The sequence below is a fragment of the Perognathus longimembris genome, chromosome 17 (assembly GCF_023159225.1).
Source record: "Perognathus longimembris pacificus isolate PPM17 chromosome 17, ASM2315922v1, whole genome shotgun sequence".
NCBI lineage: Eukaryota > Metazoa > Chordata > Mammalia > Rodentia > Heteromyidae > Perognathus > Perognathus longimembris.
Window position 1 is genome coordinate 23,237,739 of NC_063177.1, and position 13,057 is coordinate 23,250,795.

The 13,057-nt window shown below is 46.5% G+C and overlaps 1 protein-coding gene across 1 annotated transcript; it reads left to right on the top strand.

Moving 5' to 3' along the window:
• Positions 1-7,869: 7,869 nt before the first annotated feature.
• On the top strand, positions 7,870-9,861 carry LOC125365536 (C-C motif chemokine 2-like). The gene is made up of 3 exons (XM_048365670.1): positions 7,870-7,975; positions 8,839-8,953; positions 9,224-9,861. The coding sequence occupies exons 1-3, from the start codon at positions 7,900-7,902 to the stop codon at positions 9,555-9,557; spliced, it is 525 nt and encodes a 174-aa protein (XP_048221627.1). The 5' UTR covers positions 7,870-7,899; the 3' UTR covers positions 9,558-9,861.
• The last annotated feature ends 3,196 nt before the right edge of the window (positions 9,862-13,057 follow it).

The following is a 13,057-nucleotide window of genomic DNA, read 5'->3' on the forward strand; positions in this document are numbered from 1 at the left end:
CAGAAGTAGAATCAGACAGGCAGAAACCCCTGACACCACAAACCTGCTGTTCCCATGCCATGCAAACAACTCCTGGATGGGGAAAGGGAAAGCTGTGTGCTCGCTATGTTTCTCTTATTACCCTGATTATATCTTGGAGCAATGCATTAGGTTGCCAGGTTGAATTATTGCCAGTGCCTTGACACCTGGGGAGAGTGTATGCTTTGCAAATCTATTTCCTCTGCCTCTCCTTATTTGCATTTTCATTCAGACTCTGGGAGCCTCGCCTTTGCATTAAGGGCTGAGGGGGCCTCTGCTTGGAGCCAGAGCTGTGCTCTGTGGGCCTCCACCACTCAGTAGCTGAACTATTAGTCCACAAGCCGCTGCTTTCTAGGCAGTCCATGCTTCTGGTTTTTTTGTTTTTGTTTTTTGTTTTTGTTTTTGTTTTTTTAACTAGCATGCGATGTTTTGTGACTGAGAGGGGGAAATAGATCACACACATTCACCCCCAGAAGAGGTCTATGTGGTCCTCGAAAATCACTCTCACTACCATAGCTTCTCACTCCCCAGCCTCCTTCTGTTCCACAAATGGAAGGAAGGGAACCTGTCTTTGTTTCTCTCCTAATTCCCAGCCTGGATGACAAGGTGACTGTGCTGATCCAGGAATCTGGAAGAAGTGTACAAGGATTGTGTATGTGCACGTGTGTGGCATGTGTGTGTGTGTGCGCGCTGGTGCTGGAGCTTGAACTCAGGGCCTGAGCATGTTGTCCTTGAACAAAAAAGCTGGAGCTCTACCATTTGAGCCACAGATCCATTTTTGCCTTTGTTTTTGGTGTTCTGTTGTTTTCTTTGCTTGGGGTGTGTGTGTGTGTGTGTGTGTGTGTGTGTGTGTGTGTGTGTGTTTAAACTGGTGATAAGAATCTTGTAGATTTTCCTGTTCTGTCTGGCTTCAAATCACAAGCCTCAGATCTCAGCCTCCTGAGCAGCTAGGGTGACAGCAGTGAGCCTCCAGCAACCTGCACGGGCAGGAATTCTTTCATTGTTGATATAATGGATTTCAACAGTCTTTACTGAGCACTTTCTCTGTGACACTGCTGTAACAGGCACTGTAGCCCAGCATAGGCAAAGGTTTTGTGGTGGTATGGAGGATAGTATTTCAGAGGCAGAGGTAAGAGGACAGACAGGATCCTGCCTGGGTAGGAGCTTCCATGACAGCTGACCACTGTGAGAGGCACTGGGGTCCTGACTTGATTCTGGGGTTGCCCCTGATGACACATAGCTTCTCATAGCCCCTAAAGGACAATGGAGAGGAAAGAGAGCTTGGGAGAAAGAAAGAAAGAAAGAAAGAAAGAAAGAAAGAAAGAAAGAAAGAAAGAAAGAAAGAAAGAAAGAAAGAAAGAGAGAGAGAGAGAGAGAGGGAGAGGGAGGGAGGGAGGAAAGAAGAAAGGGAGGGAGGAAGGAAGAAAGGAAGGAAGGAAGGGAGGGAGGGAGGGAGGGAAGAGAGAGAGAGAAAGAAAGAAAGAGAAAGAAGGAGGAGGAGGAAGGAAGGAAAGGAGGAAGGGAAGAAAGAAGGAAGGAAGGAAGGAAAGGAGGCAGGCAGTCAGGCAAGCAAGCAAGTAGCCTGAATAATGCTACTTACATACTTACAGGAAGCTGAGGTCCAGAGACTGCTGCTCAAAACCACAGCAGAGGGCTGGGGATATGGCCTAGTGGCAAGAGTACCTGCCTCATATACATGAGGCCCTGGGTTCGATTCCCCAGCACCACATATATAGAAAATGTCCAGAAGTGGTGCTGTGGCTCAAGTGGCAGAGTGCTAGCCTTGAGCAAAAAAGGAAGCCAGGGACAGTGCTCAGGCCCTGAGTCTAAGCCCCAGGACTGGCCAAAAAAAAAGAAAAGAAAGAAAAAAAACACAGCAGAGAAGTCCATGAGACTCCATCTTTAATGAACCAGCAAAATGGTGGACTGGAAGTGTGGCTCAAGTAGTAGAGCACCAGCCAAGCAAATTGAGCAAGGGTTTGAGGTCCTAGATTTTCATGCTGATACTGAAAAATAAAAGCCAGCCCATTTTCATTTCCACAGTAAACAGTGATAGTGCAGGTTTGCTTGCATGGCTTACATAGCAGAGAGTGGTCACAAAGTCATACCACCTGGGGCTGACCCTTGTGCCCCAGACACAGACTACATGAGTAGGCATAGCTTTCTCTCTGTACCCTGCTTACAAAGTACTCTTGATTTACTTTGTCATACAAGTCTCGTGACAATGTTAGGAACAACTGCTTACTAATTGCTTTCTATGGAAGAATCACAAAGAAGTCAAGAAACTGGCTCAAGGCCACACAGTGAGACAGACACAAAGAGGCAGGCCCTGGTGTTCTGACGCAATCTAGATTTCTTTATACGATTCCCAGGCTCCCTCTCCTTTCTTACTCTTTTCCTTCTCTATGTCTTCATCTTTCCTGCCTGGATGGACCATGTTTCTGTTGCTGACAACCAGCCCAGCCAGATAGCATATGCCTTTTTGGGATGTCCTGGGCTTTAGCCCTGAGGTTTCCAAACATGGACTGGCCACCAACTGAGAGGGAGGAAGAGCTTAGAAATATAGATCTATTCTTCACTATTAGGAGGCTGTAGATGCCTAAACTAATCTAAGAGACCCTATGGACATTCTCTCCAGAAAAAGACATTCCTATAAATGTGGAAGACAACTACAGACAGCCCTGTGGCTTGGAATCAGGGATTCATACTTTCACTCAGCTTTTTCCACTTAAGTCTGATGTTCTATGACTTGATCCACTCCTCCAATCCAATCTCTTTGTGCTGGATAATTGCAGACTGAGTCTGCCAGCTTTGTCTGCTCAGGCTGGTTTTGAACCATGATCCAAAGATCTTAGCCTCCTGAGTAGCCAAGATTGCCAGTATGAGCCACCAACACTTAGCTTCGAGATGGTTCTTAAAGCCAGTCCGAGAACCATAGACCGGACCCTTAGCAGCCGCTATTTCCCAAAACATCCCAGCAGGTCTACTCTGCTCTCCAGTCTGAATCTGGATGTATAATATAGCAAGATGCCCAGGGCATGAGGACGCATGCTAAAATCTATCATCTTTATAAGCCGGCTCCATAGGTGCCACCAGTAATGACCTAAGTTCAAAGTCTGCTTAGGACCCCATCTTAACTTTACCACACAAGGCTTCCTTGCACCCCTCAGTTGAGACTCACAGCCTGCTACCTCTGGTTGACACAAACATAATTCGCTGTGTCTCTTGGGTTTCCCCAGAGGTGAGAAGACATGAAACAATTCGAAGGTGTCTCTGTCTCCATCCCAGCTGGCTTTCAGTGTGTTTCCCGAGGGCCCCCTTCCCCTTTGAGGATAACTCAGATTTTGTCACCTGTCCCTTGGTTCCCTCATCACTCTGCTGGGGCCACCTGGGCAATGCAGGTCCCAAAGGAGGAACACATCCCTGCCACCCCTCACCCCACTGTGCAGTCCTAGAGCTGCAGAGTGGTCTTTGCCCTGGCCTAGAATGAGCCACTGTCACCTAGGACCCAACTCCACTAGGCTGGCCTAGAAGGTAGATAAGCCCTCTGCCTGATGCTAACACCATTCCCCCCACCCCACCAGCCCAGCCCACTGCAGGATAAACCTTTCCCACATCCTTTTCCTTCCATACTCATCACCACTGCCATATCCATCGCACCAATACCCTGGGCTCCTTCATTCCAATGGACTCCGGTGGGCAGACCCATCCTCCAGGCACAGCAAACACCTGGATGTTGGAAACTCAGGTGAGCAAGCGCTGCTCAGGTTTACTCAGTCCTTCTGCTCCTGGCTTCTTCAGGTAGCCTCCCTTCTAGAAAGCAAGCATTACGAGTGGCTTCCCCTACCTGTTCCAGTGCCCTCCCTGCTGGTCTGCAGAGGGTCTGGTTGCTGTCTGCGGGGATGTTAGGACAGGTGATGGTGGGAGACAGGCAAACAGATCCTGGGAACATAGCAGCAAACCACGTGAGCACCACCACTGGTTTTCTGTGTTGCCTTGGGGCCTGTCACTGCCTTGATCTCGTTTCTCCATCTGATAAAGAAGTTGATTATCTTGAAGGTGCATTTCTTACATGACACTCTGGAAGAACAATGAAGGATTTGGGTCCTTTTGCAAGTAAAACTAGAGGCTCAGGAACACAAGCTCTAGTTTACCTGTGGCCAAGAGCTCACCTGGGGGCAAGGAGATGGGTTGGTGGGGGCAAGACACTGGACAGGAGGGAGGCCCCAGGAGGCAGACAGGGCATGGCAAAGGACAACCATACATTGCACTCAAAGGTCTGAGGGGAAGGGCATCAGCAAGCACAGCAGCAGGGGACCTTGAGCACATGAGGGGGAGGGGGACAAATAAGTGAATTACACAAGTGCTCAGTATGGGCCTGGGCTCTGGCTTCTGATCTTTCTAGAAAGTTCACTTTCACTTCCTCTTTCCTCTACCTCTGACCTGAATGAGAGTCTGCAGAGATGACTAGATCAGAGAAGATGGATCCTGGAGTGGGGGCAGTCCCTGCCCCTCAGAGGAAGGAAGAAAGGATTACTCACTAAGAAGAACTTCCTATTCCTTATTTGGGTGTTAATGGGGCGAGATCCCAAGGGAGCCAGAGATTCTGGGGAACATGAAAATATGGATCCGCATAGCCTCCACATCCTTTCCCAGAGCCTCTCCCTTGGATCCCCTACGTGGGCACTCAGCCCAGGCTTGTGTGGAGGAATTCCCAGCACAGCCCCACGTGAGAGAGCTGCCTGGCTCCAGGCCCAGCATTTGGAATGAAGGCCCAGCCAAGTGCATTGTCTCCCTGCAGGAGCCGGGAACTTCCAAAACTGCCTCACAGTGGGGATTTCCACACTTTTCTCCCACCTTCTTACTGATCTAGCATCTGTCCGGGAGACTTTGTTGAGAGTTGGAGTGGGAGAGAGACAGACCCTCACTGTCCATAAATTTCCTGGTATGACCCACACCCTTCCTCCTTTCATGTGTTGGTTCCCCCCCACACCCCCAAATCTGAGACTTATGATGACCAATTCACTTTGCTTTCCTGAAGTAAAGACTCAGCTTCCAGCACTCAGTGGTCAGTCAAAACAGTCAGCAAAGTCAGAGTCTATAGGCCCTATTCCCTCACCCTGAAATGGGAGTGGGCACTCTACCATCTCTGCAGATCCTTAGGGCCGAGGATTTTAAGAAATAGTAGAGATGAAATGGAGCAAGGAGAGAGATAGAGAGAGGAGAAAGATGTAAAGGTCTTGCCATCTTACAAACCTTTGACCTAGGAGAAGTCCAAGGAAGTATAGAATTCCACAGGGAAATTGGTTGAGTCCAAGGAATTAGGACTCCGTCAGAGATGGGAGACACACTTCTGTTCCATGAGGAAAAGCTTCTCGGAACTGAAGTTGAAATCCTCTGGGAAGAAATGAGGGGACAGTAATAAAAAAATAAAAGAAATGAGAGGGTGATGTTCCAGTCTCCAGTCCTGAAAATAGTGTATTCTTCATTTGACCAGAATGGATTGATCCAATCTAATCCAAGTGCAGAGGGATTTCACCACTCATGGGGAAGGAAGAGCTGCTAGCAGGAATCAGGCAGGATGAAAACAAAGTTCCAAGATAGATACAAGCAAAGCGCAGTAGCCAAGGTGACTTAAGTGAAGGGGGAAATGAAGAGTTAAAGTAAACCCCATTTTCAGGCAGCCCCCGTTTTATTGTCTGTTTAAACTATGAGCAAACCCAGGGCAAGCTTATTAGGACCCAGCCAGTCAAGAACTCTAACCGCCTGGGAATGCTTAACTCTAACCGCCCCCATAATGCCTCGAGCCCTGAGCCAATCAGATTTGTACCCGTGTCCTAATCTTGCTTGCTTGAACACCTGATTGCTGTAACTTTGTTTTTTGCCTTTATAAGCTCTGTGCAATCGCACCTTGGGGCTTCCTCCTAACCTCCGCTGTGTCGGTGGGTAGGACCCGCGGCCCGCTTGAATAAAGCCTTGCCTTGCTTTTGCATTTCAGAACATCTGAGTCTTGGTGGTCTTCTTGGTGGTCGTTTCGCGACTTGGCATAACATTATGCTCTCCTCGCCTTGGTCTAATTCCCTTTGAGGGCCTAGTTGTCCACCATTCTTTAGGAAACAAACAACCACCATAAGACATTCATTAAGCCTACTGCCCAGTTGCAGGACTGTTGGTCCAGGGTTCTGGTTTGGACTCTCAGACTGTACGTGGCCTGTATTGGCTGTGATACGTGAGACCAAATACTGAGCTTTACTTTCAACCTAAGAACAGTCAGGTTATCCAAGGACTACTAAACTCATTCCTGGCAAGCACTCAGCAGAACCTTTGAGCACCACTCACGGACCAAAGAAAGTTCTTCAATTGATACAACCCATTTCTTACAATAGTAGTGACTGGCAACTGTTCTCTCTCGAGTTCTATGCCTTTACAGACATGGTCTCAGAGACTGTTCTTTAGTCTGTGCCTGTTGGACCTAAAGGCTAAGGTGCTTGTTCTCTAGTCCCTGGCCATTGGACAAGTGCATGGTCAGCCTCAGGAGGACGAGGCTCTCAGAAAAACTGCAGGAGTCAAGAGACTTAAGTGGTAAGTTCTGTTCAGCCACTGACATGTATCACAAAATCGCACCAGATTGTCAAAGAAAAGAGCTCACAGCAGTGAATCTAAGGTCTTTGATTTCATTGCTAGGATACCATGGTTTCTGAGGTAGACTAAGGCAGACCAGCACAATGAAGCCAGGCATTCCTGTTCTCCAAATACTACTCCTTGGCTCATTCATGTTCCTGGGAGATCAAGACAGCCTTGGGAAGACAGCCACCATGGCAAGGATGTAGTTCTTACCCACTGTTCCCCGCCACATGGACCACAGGCCCCAGCTCCCAGTGACTTCACCAACCACAGGGGGCGTTTCTTGATACTCCTTTAGCTGTATGCCAGCTTGGAAGCTGCCAGACACAAAGAGCCAGATACATGGCCAGGCAGCCAGATGGACAACTTGTGTGTGTTCCTTTCCAAATGTTACAATGGTGATATCATAGACCTTGAAGCTCAGCTGTCTAGGATCTACTTCAAGTTCCATACAGAACCCTTCTTAAGCCTTGGTTGCCTGATCCATCAGAGGAAAAAAAATCAACCATGCTGACTTTCCACAGTTTGGGAAATTGAAAGACCAAACATGGATAGAGGGCTTATAACTTTCCTGGCACAGGGCAAGCAAGCTGTGAGTCCTATATGGATATTGCTTTTGCAGCTCAATTTGATCTCAGAGCTCAATCTGATTCAATGTCTGCAAAAAGCCCCACAATTCTGTAAGGTGTACATGGTGCCACTACCTTGTGGTATTTTTTTTAATGAGTTAAAACACAGAGAGGAAACCCACTAAGGCTTCAAGGTCCTTTCCCAGGTCAAAGGTCTCTTGGACTGTGGCCTAGGAGGGGACTAAGAAAAGAGCCAGCCAAGCCCTACTTGCATCTCCCCAGAGACTTCGGCTCCCTTGCTTCTTTAGTTTTGTTTCAAGGTAAGTAGAGTTAGGGGTGCACAGTGGGTTCACAGTTGTGGTCACATCTGTGTTGAGTTCGGGTATAATGGGTCCCCCTTCTCCCTAACTCCCATCCCTGCCCTGCTTCATGTGGTCTCAGGAGTTAGTGGAAAAAGCACCCAGTTCTGACCCACAGCTTCCCTTTTCTAACCTCCCAGAGTATTGTTCTTGCTCAGCAAATTCGACATTCCACTTGATTTCATCATTCATTGATGACAGTGCAGCCCTGGGCCAGCCCTCCTGGCTGGATCCACCCTCTTGGCTTTTGATAAAAAGCAGAGGCAGAGCCACGGCAGAGCAGTGGAGTTGAACTGAGATCAGACCAGCTCTCACACCAAAGCTCCACCATGAAGGTCTTCACATCCATTTTCTCCCTGCTCCTCACAGAGGCCATCATCAGCACCCAGGTGCTGGCTGGGCCAGGTAAGACCCCTATTCCCCTTTCCCCCCTGCCCCTAGGAAACATATCACCCCATCCCCAGATTATCATGCACCATTACAGCACCCACAATCTCACTTTAACCACTACTTTTCAATGACAAGGCAGCTCGGAGTAGCACAAGGAGTGAGCACTGTCACACAGCTGCTTCTGGTCACAGCAGGAACAAGAACTCTAGCTGTGGACCCCAAATCCAGTTGTTTCCAGGTCTCAGCTCTGGGAGGGACCTTGGGTAGTTAGTTATTGCCTAGCTGCTGTCAGTAGTGTTTGGGAGCCTGGGTGATCAAAAGCAGAGGTGTAGAGAGGTGGATGTGCAGAACACTTCCAGATGTATGGAAGGAGGGGAGGCAAGACAGAATCTGGTTTGTGCTTTCTTCATCTCAGATTCCAGGGAGAGCAGCTCTGCCTGCGCAGGTAATGGGTATCAAGGATGCTCATGACTTAAGAGAGATTTCTTTTTTGGAATCAAAAATGGGCACTGTAGCTTGGGTCTCCGATGCTCTTCTTTAGCCCTGATACTTTGAATTATTAAACCCTACCTCCTAATAATCACCAGAGTTGCCTTGTTTTTAGCTCACCCTTAATAATCACCAGAGTTGCCTTGTTTTTAGCTCACCCTTTCCTTTTGTTTTCTTGATAATATTGCATTCCTATGTTTATAACATAGGAAACTGAGTGAACATGTCAAAGATCACATTCCACCTTTGATGTACACACAGCAATACTGAGGTGGAGGGGAGAGGGTTGTGGGTTCTACCTCTACTGCTGTCCCTTTGCCTTCTTATAACACCTTCCTGCCCATCCAGTCTATTTTAAAATGCCTTTTGTTTGTGCTTTAATTTTTCAGAATCAGTTTCCTCAAACACCTGCTGCTATACGTTCACCCAGAAGAAGATCCCATTGAAGAAGCTGGTTAGCTACAGAAAAATTACCAGCAGCAAGTGTCCCCGAAATGCTGTGATGTAAGTTGAGCACACGTGCCCTCCCTACCAGAGCTCCACAGGGCACAAAGGAGGGTAATCTCCATGACATTGAGAAGTCAGGATGGTTTCCCCTAGCAAATATACAGGCATACAAGAGCATCTTGCTCTGGTCCCTTTCTTCTACTTGCCTCCCTCCCTTAACCCCATAAAAGCCTTTTTGTGCTGCATGGACTGTACACCTAGGGGGAACCTGCAAAGGCACTCATCTAATGGTGCTGTTTCTCTCTTCCTTTTTCTCTCTCTCCACAGTTTATTAACCATACAGAACAGAGAGATCTGTGCTGATCCTATGGAGAAGTGGGTCCAAGACCACATTGCCAAACTGAGCCAGAAAATGCAACTCAACCAGAAAGCACAGCCCAATCAGAAAACCCACCAGAACCCAACTCAACCAGAAGCTTTAACATCTTTGAACACAAACGTCAAGACTCAAGAACCTGTGGCAAATATATCTAGGACTGGGGTTCCCTCCGTAGCTTTTAATACTACTACCAGGAGAGTAACTAGTTCAAACAGTAACTTCACAGCCCAAGAACCTGTAGCTAATTTATCGGTGACTGCCGTTAGTACAATACTGAACTAGTATGACATGAACCACAATGCCTTAATCTTACAGAAGTTTTTTTTTATCCTTTATGAATACTAGTGTTTTTATTTTTGTGTGTATGTGTTGGGGTGAGGGGGTCTGCACAGACTTGGGCTCATTGCTTTTGCTCTGTGTGAACTCTGATTCTTACACCTGGGATTTTGTGAGGACCTTTGCAGAGATTGTGACTATAAGAACTTAGTATGATATTGCTAAAAATATTATTTCAGGATAAATATTATATAACTATATATTATTAAGCTGGTGAGCAATGGAAAGATCACCTATTAAACAAAATATATATTTTTGTACAAAGCCTGGCGTGTGATATCTTCTTGGTGGGAATTTTGGAGCTGGAAGAGTGAGTTCGGTGGAGGAGGGAGCAGTATCCCAGAGAGTGGGCTGGCACTTTTGGAGAATTAGGAATATGGATTTTTCCCCCTGGTCTTTTCCACTGGGTGTTTTCATCGAGTATCCTCAGGAGAATTTTTAAGATGGATCCCCACCAGGCACTGTGGTACTACTATTCCAACCCCCTGGTACCAGGTGTTCAAATTCCTGTGACTCTTGTCGCCTACTTAGCCAAAGCCACAGCCCCATTGCTTTTCTTACAACTTAGAATCCCTCCTATGCTATCTTCCAACTGCCCCTTGACTTTCCTACCTAACCCCAATCTGTTCTCCTCCAATTACTTCTTTAACATGGCGTAATCCAGACACAGCAGGCACTGAGAAATCAGAAGGGGACTTAATCACTACCAGTAAGATGGTTATAGTAAAGTTGCAAAGAGGAGAGTTTAAATCTTCCTTGATCAATAATTACTGTTTCTCTAGAAAAATGAGAGCATCATCAAGGAAAGGAGAAAGATGAGTAGGAGAAAAATGCCTGGAGGTGGAAACAGAAAACCAATCAAACAGCAGCAAGAAAACCAATCAGCTGGCAGCTGCTGGATCTGTGTTCTTGTCAAGTGATGGGACATTTAGAAAGGAAGGCATAGCCTACAAAATTAAGAAAATTGATGGAAGGGGAAGGGTTGGGATGGATGGCAGAAAGTGATGAAGGGAGTGAAATCTATCAAGATGCACTGTATTCATAAACTGACTTGTTGAATGCTAAGTCCTTTGGTCAACTCCTTAAAGGTGATAAAAATATACATTAAAAATAAAATGGAAGAACAAAGAGTTTTGAATGTGAAGATGGGTAGTTACTCAACTTGGTAGTTTAAAAGGGAATAGTGTGCCAGGAGCTAGTTAGCTACTCAGGAGACTGAGATCTGAAGGTTGTGGTTCAAAGCCAGCCTGGGCAGAAAAGACCATGATACTCCTACCACCAAAAAGTGAGGAGTGAACCTGGAGTGAGAGACAGCCACACAGCATGAGATGAGAGCCGTAGAGGCTGTCTCGTGGGCAGCATTAGAGAAGAATGCAGTAGACAGAGTGACATGTCGTTTGTTATAGATGGAGAAGGACCCGTGACTAAGATAAGGAAGTCTCAACTCACATTTTAAAGGAGCTACTTCTCAGACTTACTTACTTCTCAGACACACTTACTTCATTCCATCACTGTCCTCCATCCCTATTCCAAAAGCCTGGAACCATACATTTAAATGAGCGGTCTTTTCTCTTCTTAGGTGAGGCCTGAATATTGTTTTGCAAGGCACTGGTCCCCCTGTGGAATATTTGTCTCCCTTGGGGCGCACAGAAAGCTTCTCCACTAAAGCGAGTGAGCATCTTACCTCTAGTGAATAAACGCTCATGGTGTTCACCTTCTCCATCTGGTGGAGGAGATGAGCAGTGCCCAGCCAGGCTCGGCAGTGCTCTGGCAGCAGGAAGTGCTTTGGCAGCTGGAATTAGAATGCAAGGACACTTGCATTCCAATCTTAGAACCTACCCTGACTCTACTAGTTGTCACCTGGTCAGACATTCTGAGTCTCTGTTAGTAAAATGAAAAGGATAATGTGTTACACAGGGAGGAACTCATGGGGATGCTGCTTCCTCTAGGGAATCTAAGAGAACGTCTTTGGAATAAAAGCTTTTATTTCTACCAGCTAGAGCTGAGAGGGAGAGAAATTCTGCTGTACATTCCTGAGCTAGACAAGGGTCCCTGATTCAGAATGAGGTGTTCCTTTCAAAGCCACAAGGGCTCTGGTACAACAGACAGCAGACAACTCTCTGACCCTCACTGCAGTTCCAATAAGCCTTCCTGACTCTCCTTCATCAGTCCAGCTTTGATTACCCATCAGAAATGAAATCTCAAAGTACACTTGATACCAAGAGACAAGAGGAGAATGGAGTGCCAACAAGTGAGGTCTCACAATATAGCTTACATAGCAGCAGACCCTCAGATGCCAGACAGATTTGCAATGGAGGGTTCTGGATAGAGAACAGGTAGAATGGGATCCCAGCATTTCATGTGTTCAATGCCTAAAACAATCTACTCAGGTCGCATGTTTCAAGCAATAGCTATTCGTTTTCGGGAAGTCTCAAATTCTTACTTTTCCCCCAGTCAAGTCTGGAATTTTTCTTGCTTCTTTCATGATGAAACAGCACCAAGCACTGGTAAAACTGAGGCTCTTTAAAAGGAAACAAAGCCAAGAAGAATACATTCATTTCCCATGCTGCCAACAGTCTATTCCAGAAACTCCAGGCCTTTTCTACCACTCTCAGAATTCTTCTGTCCATTGTCCAATTCCAGAGACCTTCCCAGATTTTAAATATGTGTTCCAGCAGCACTTGACCTCCAGGTAGAAAAAAATATCTATGCTAGTTTCTTATTGCTAGGTAACAAACCACCCTAAATGAAAAGTTTTCAACAAAACCAGTATATTAACTCAGTTCCAGAGGACAGAAATGTAAACAGTAGGTCCATACAGCTGTACCCTCTCTGAAGAACTGAGGAAGAATCACTCTCTCATCTTTTCTGACTTCTAAATGCTACTTGCATTTCTTTTTTTCTCTCTTATTTATTGTCAAAGTGATGTACAGAGAGGTTACAGTTTCATATGTTAGGCGTTAGGTACATTTCTTGTACTGTTTACTACCTCCTCCCTCATTCCCTCCCCCTCCTTTCCCTCTCCCCCCGTGAGTTCAGTTGATTTACACCAAACAGTTTTGCAAGTATTGCTTTTGTAGTCGTTTGTCTTTTTATCCTTTGTCTCTCGATTTTGATATTCCCTTTCACTTTCTTAGTTGCTACCTGCATTTCTTAATCCAGGGTCCCTTCCTTATCTTCACATCTTCTGTCTGGTCTCTGAGATCTGCCTCCATCTTGAAAGGAACTTTGTGGTAATCTTGATACATCTGGCTAACCCAGGATGACCTTTCTCTCTCGACATCTGTCAGTTAATCACATCTGCACAACACCTTTTTCCATGTCGGGTAACATAGGCATGTGTTCCAGGGTTTTGCCTTGGGGCGGGGGTGGGGGTGGGGAGTCTTTCAAACCATGGCACCTAAGGACAGGATGAAGATTGACAGTAGGTAACTGGGAACTGTAAC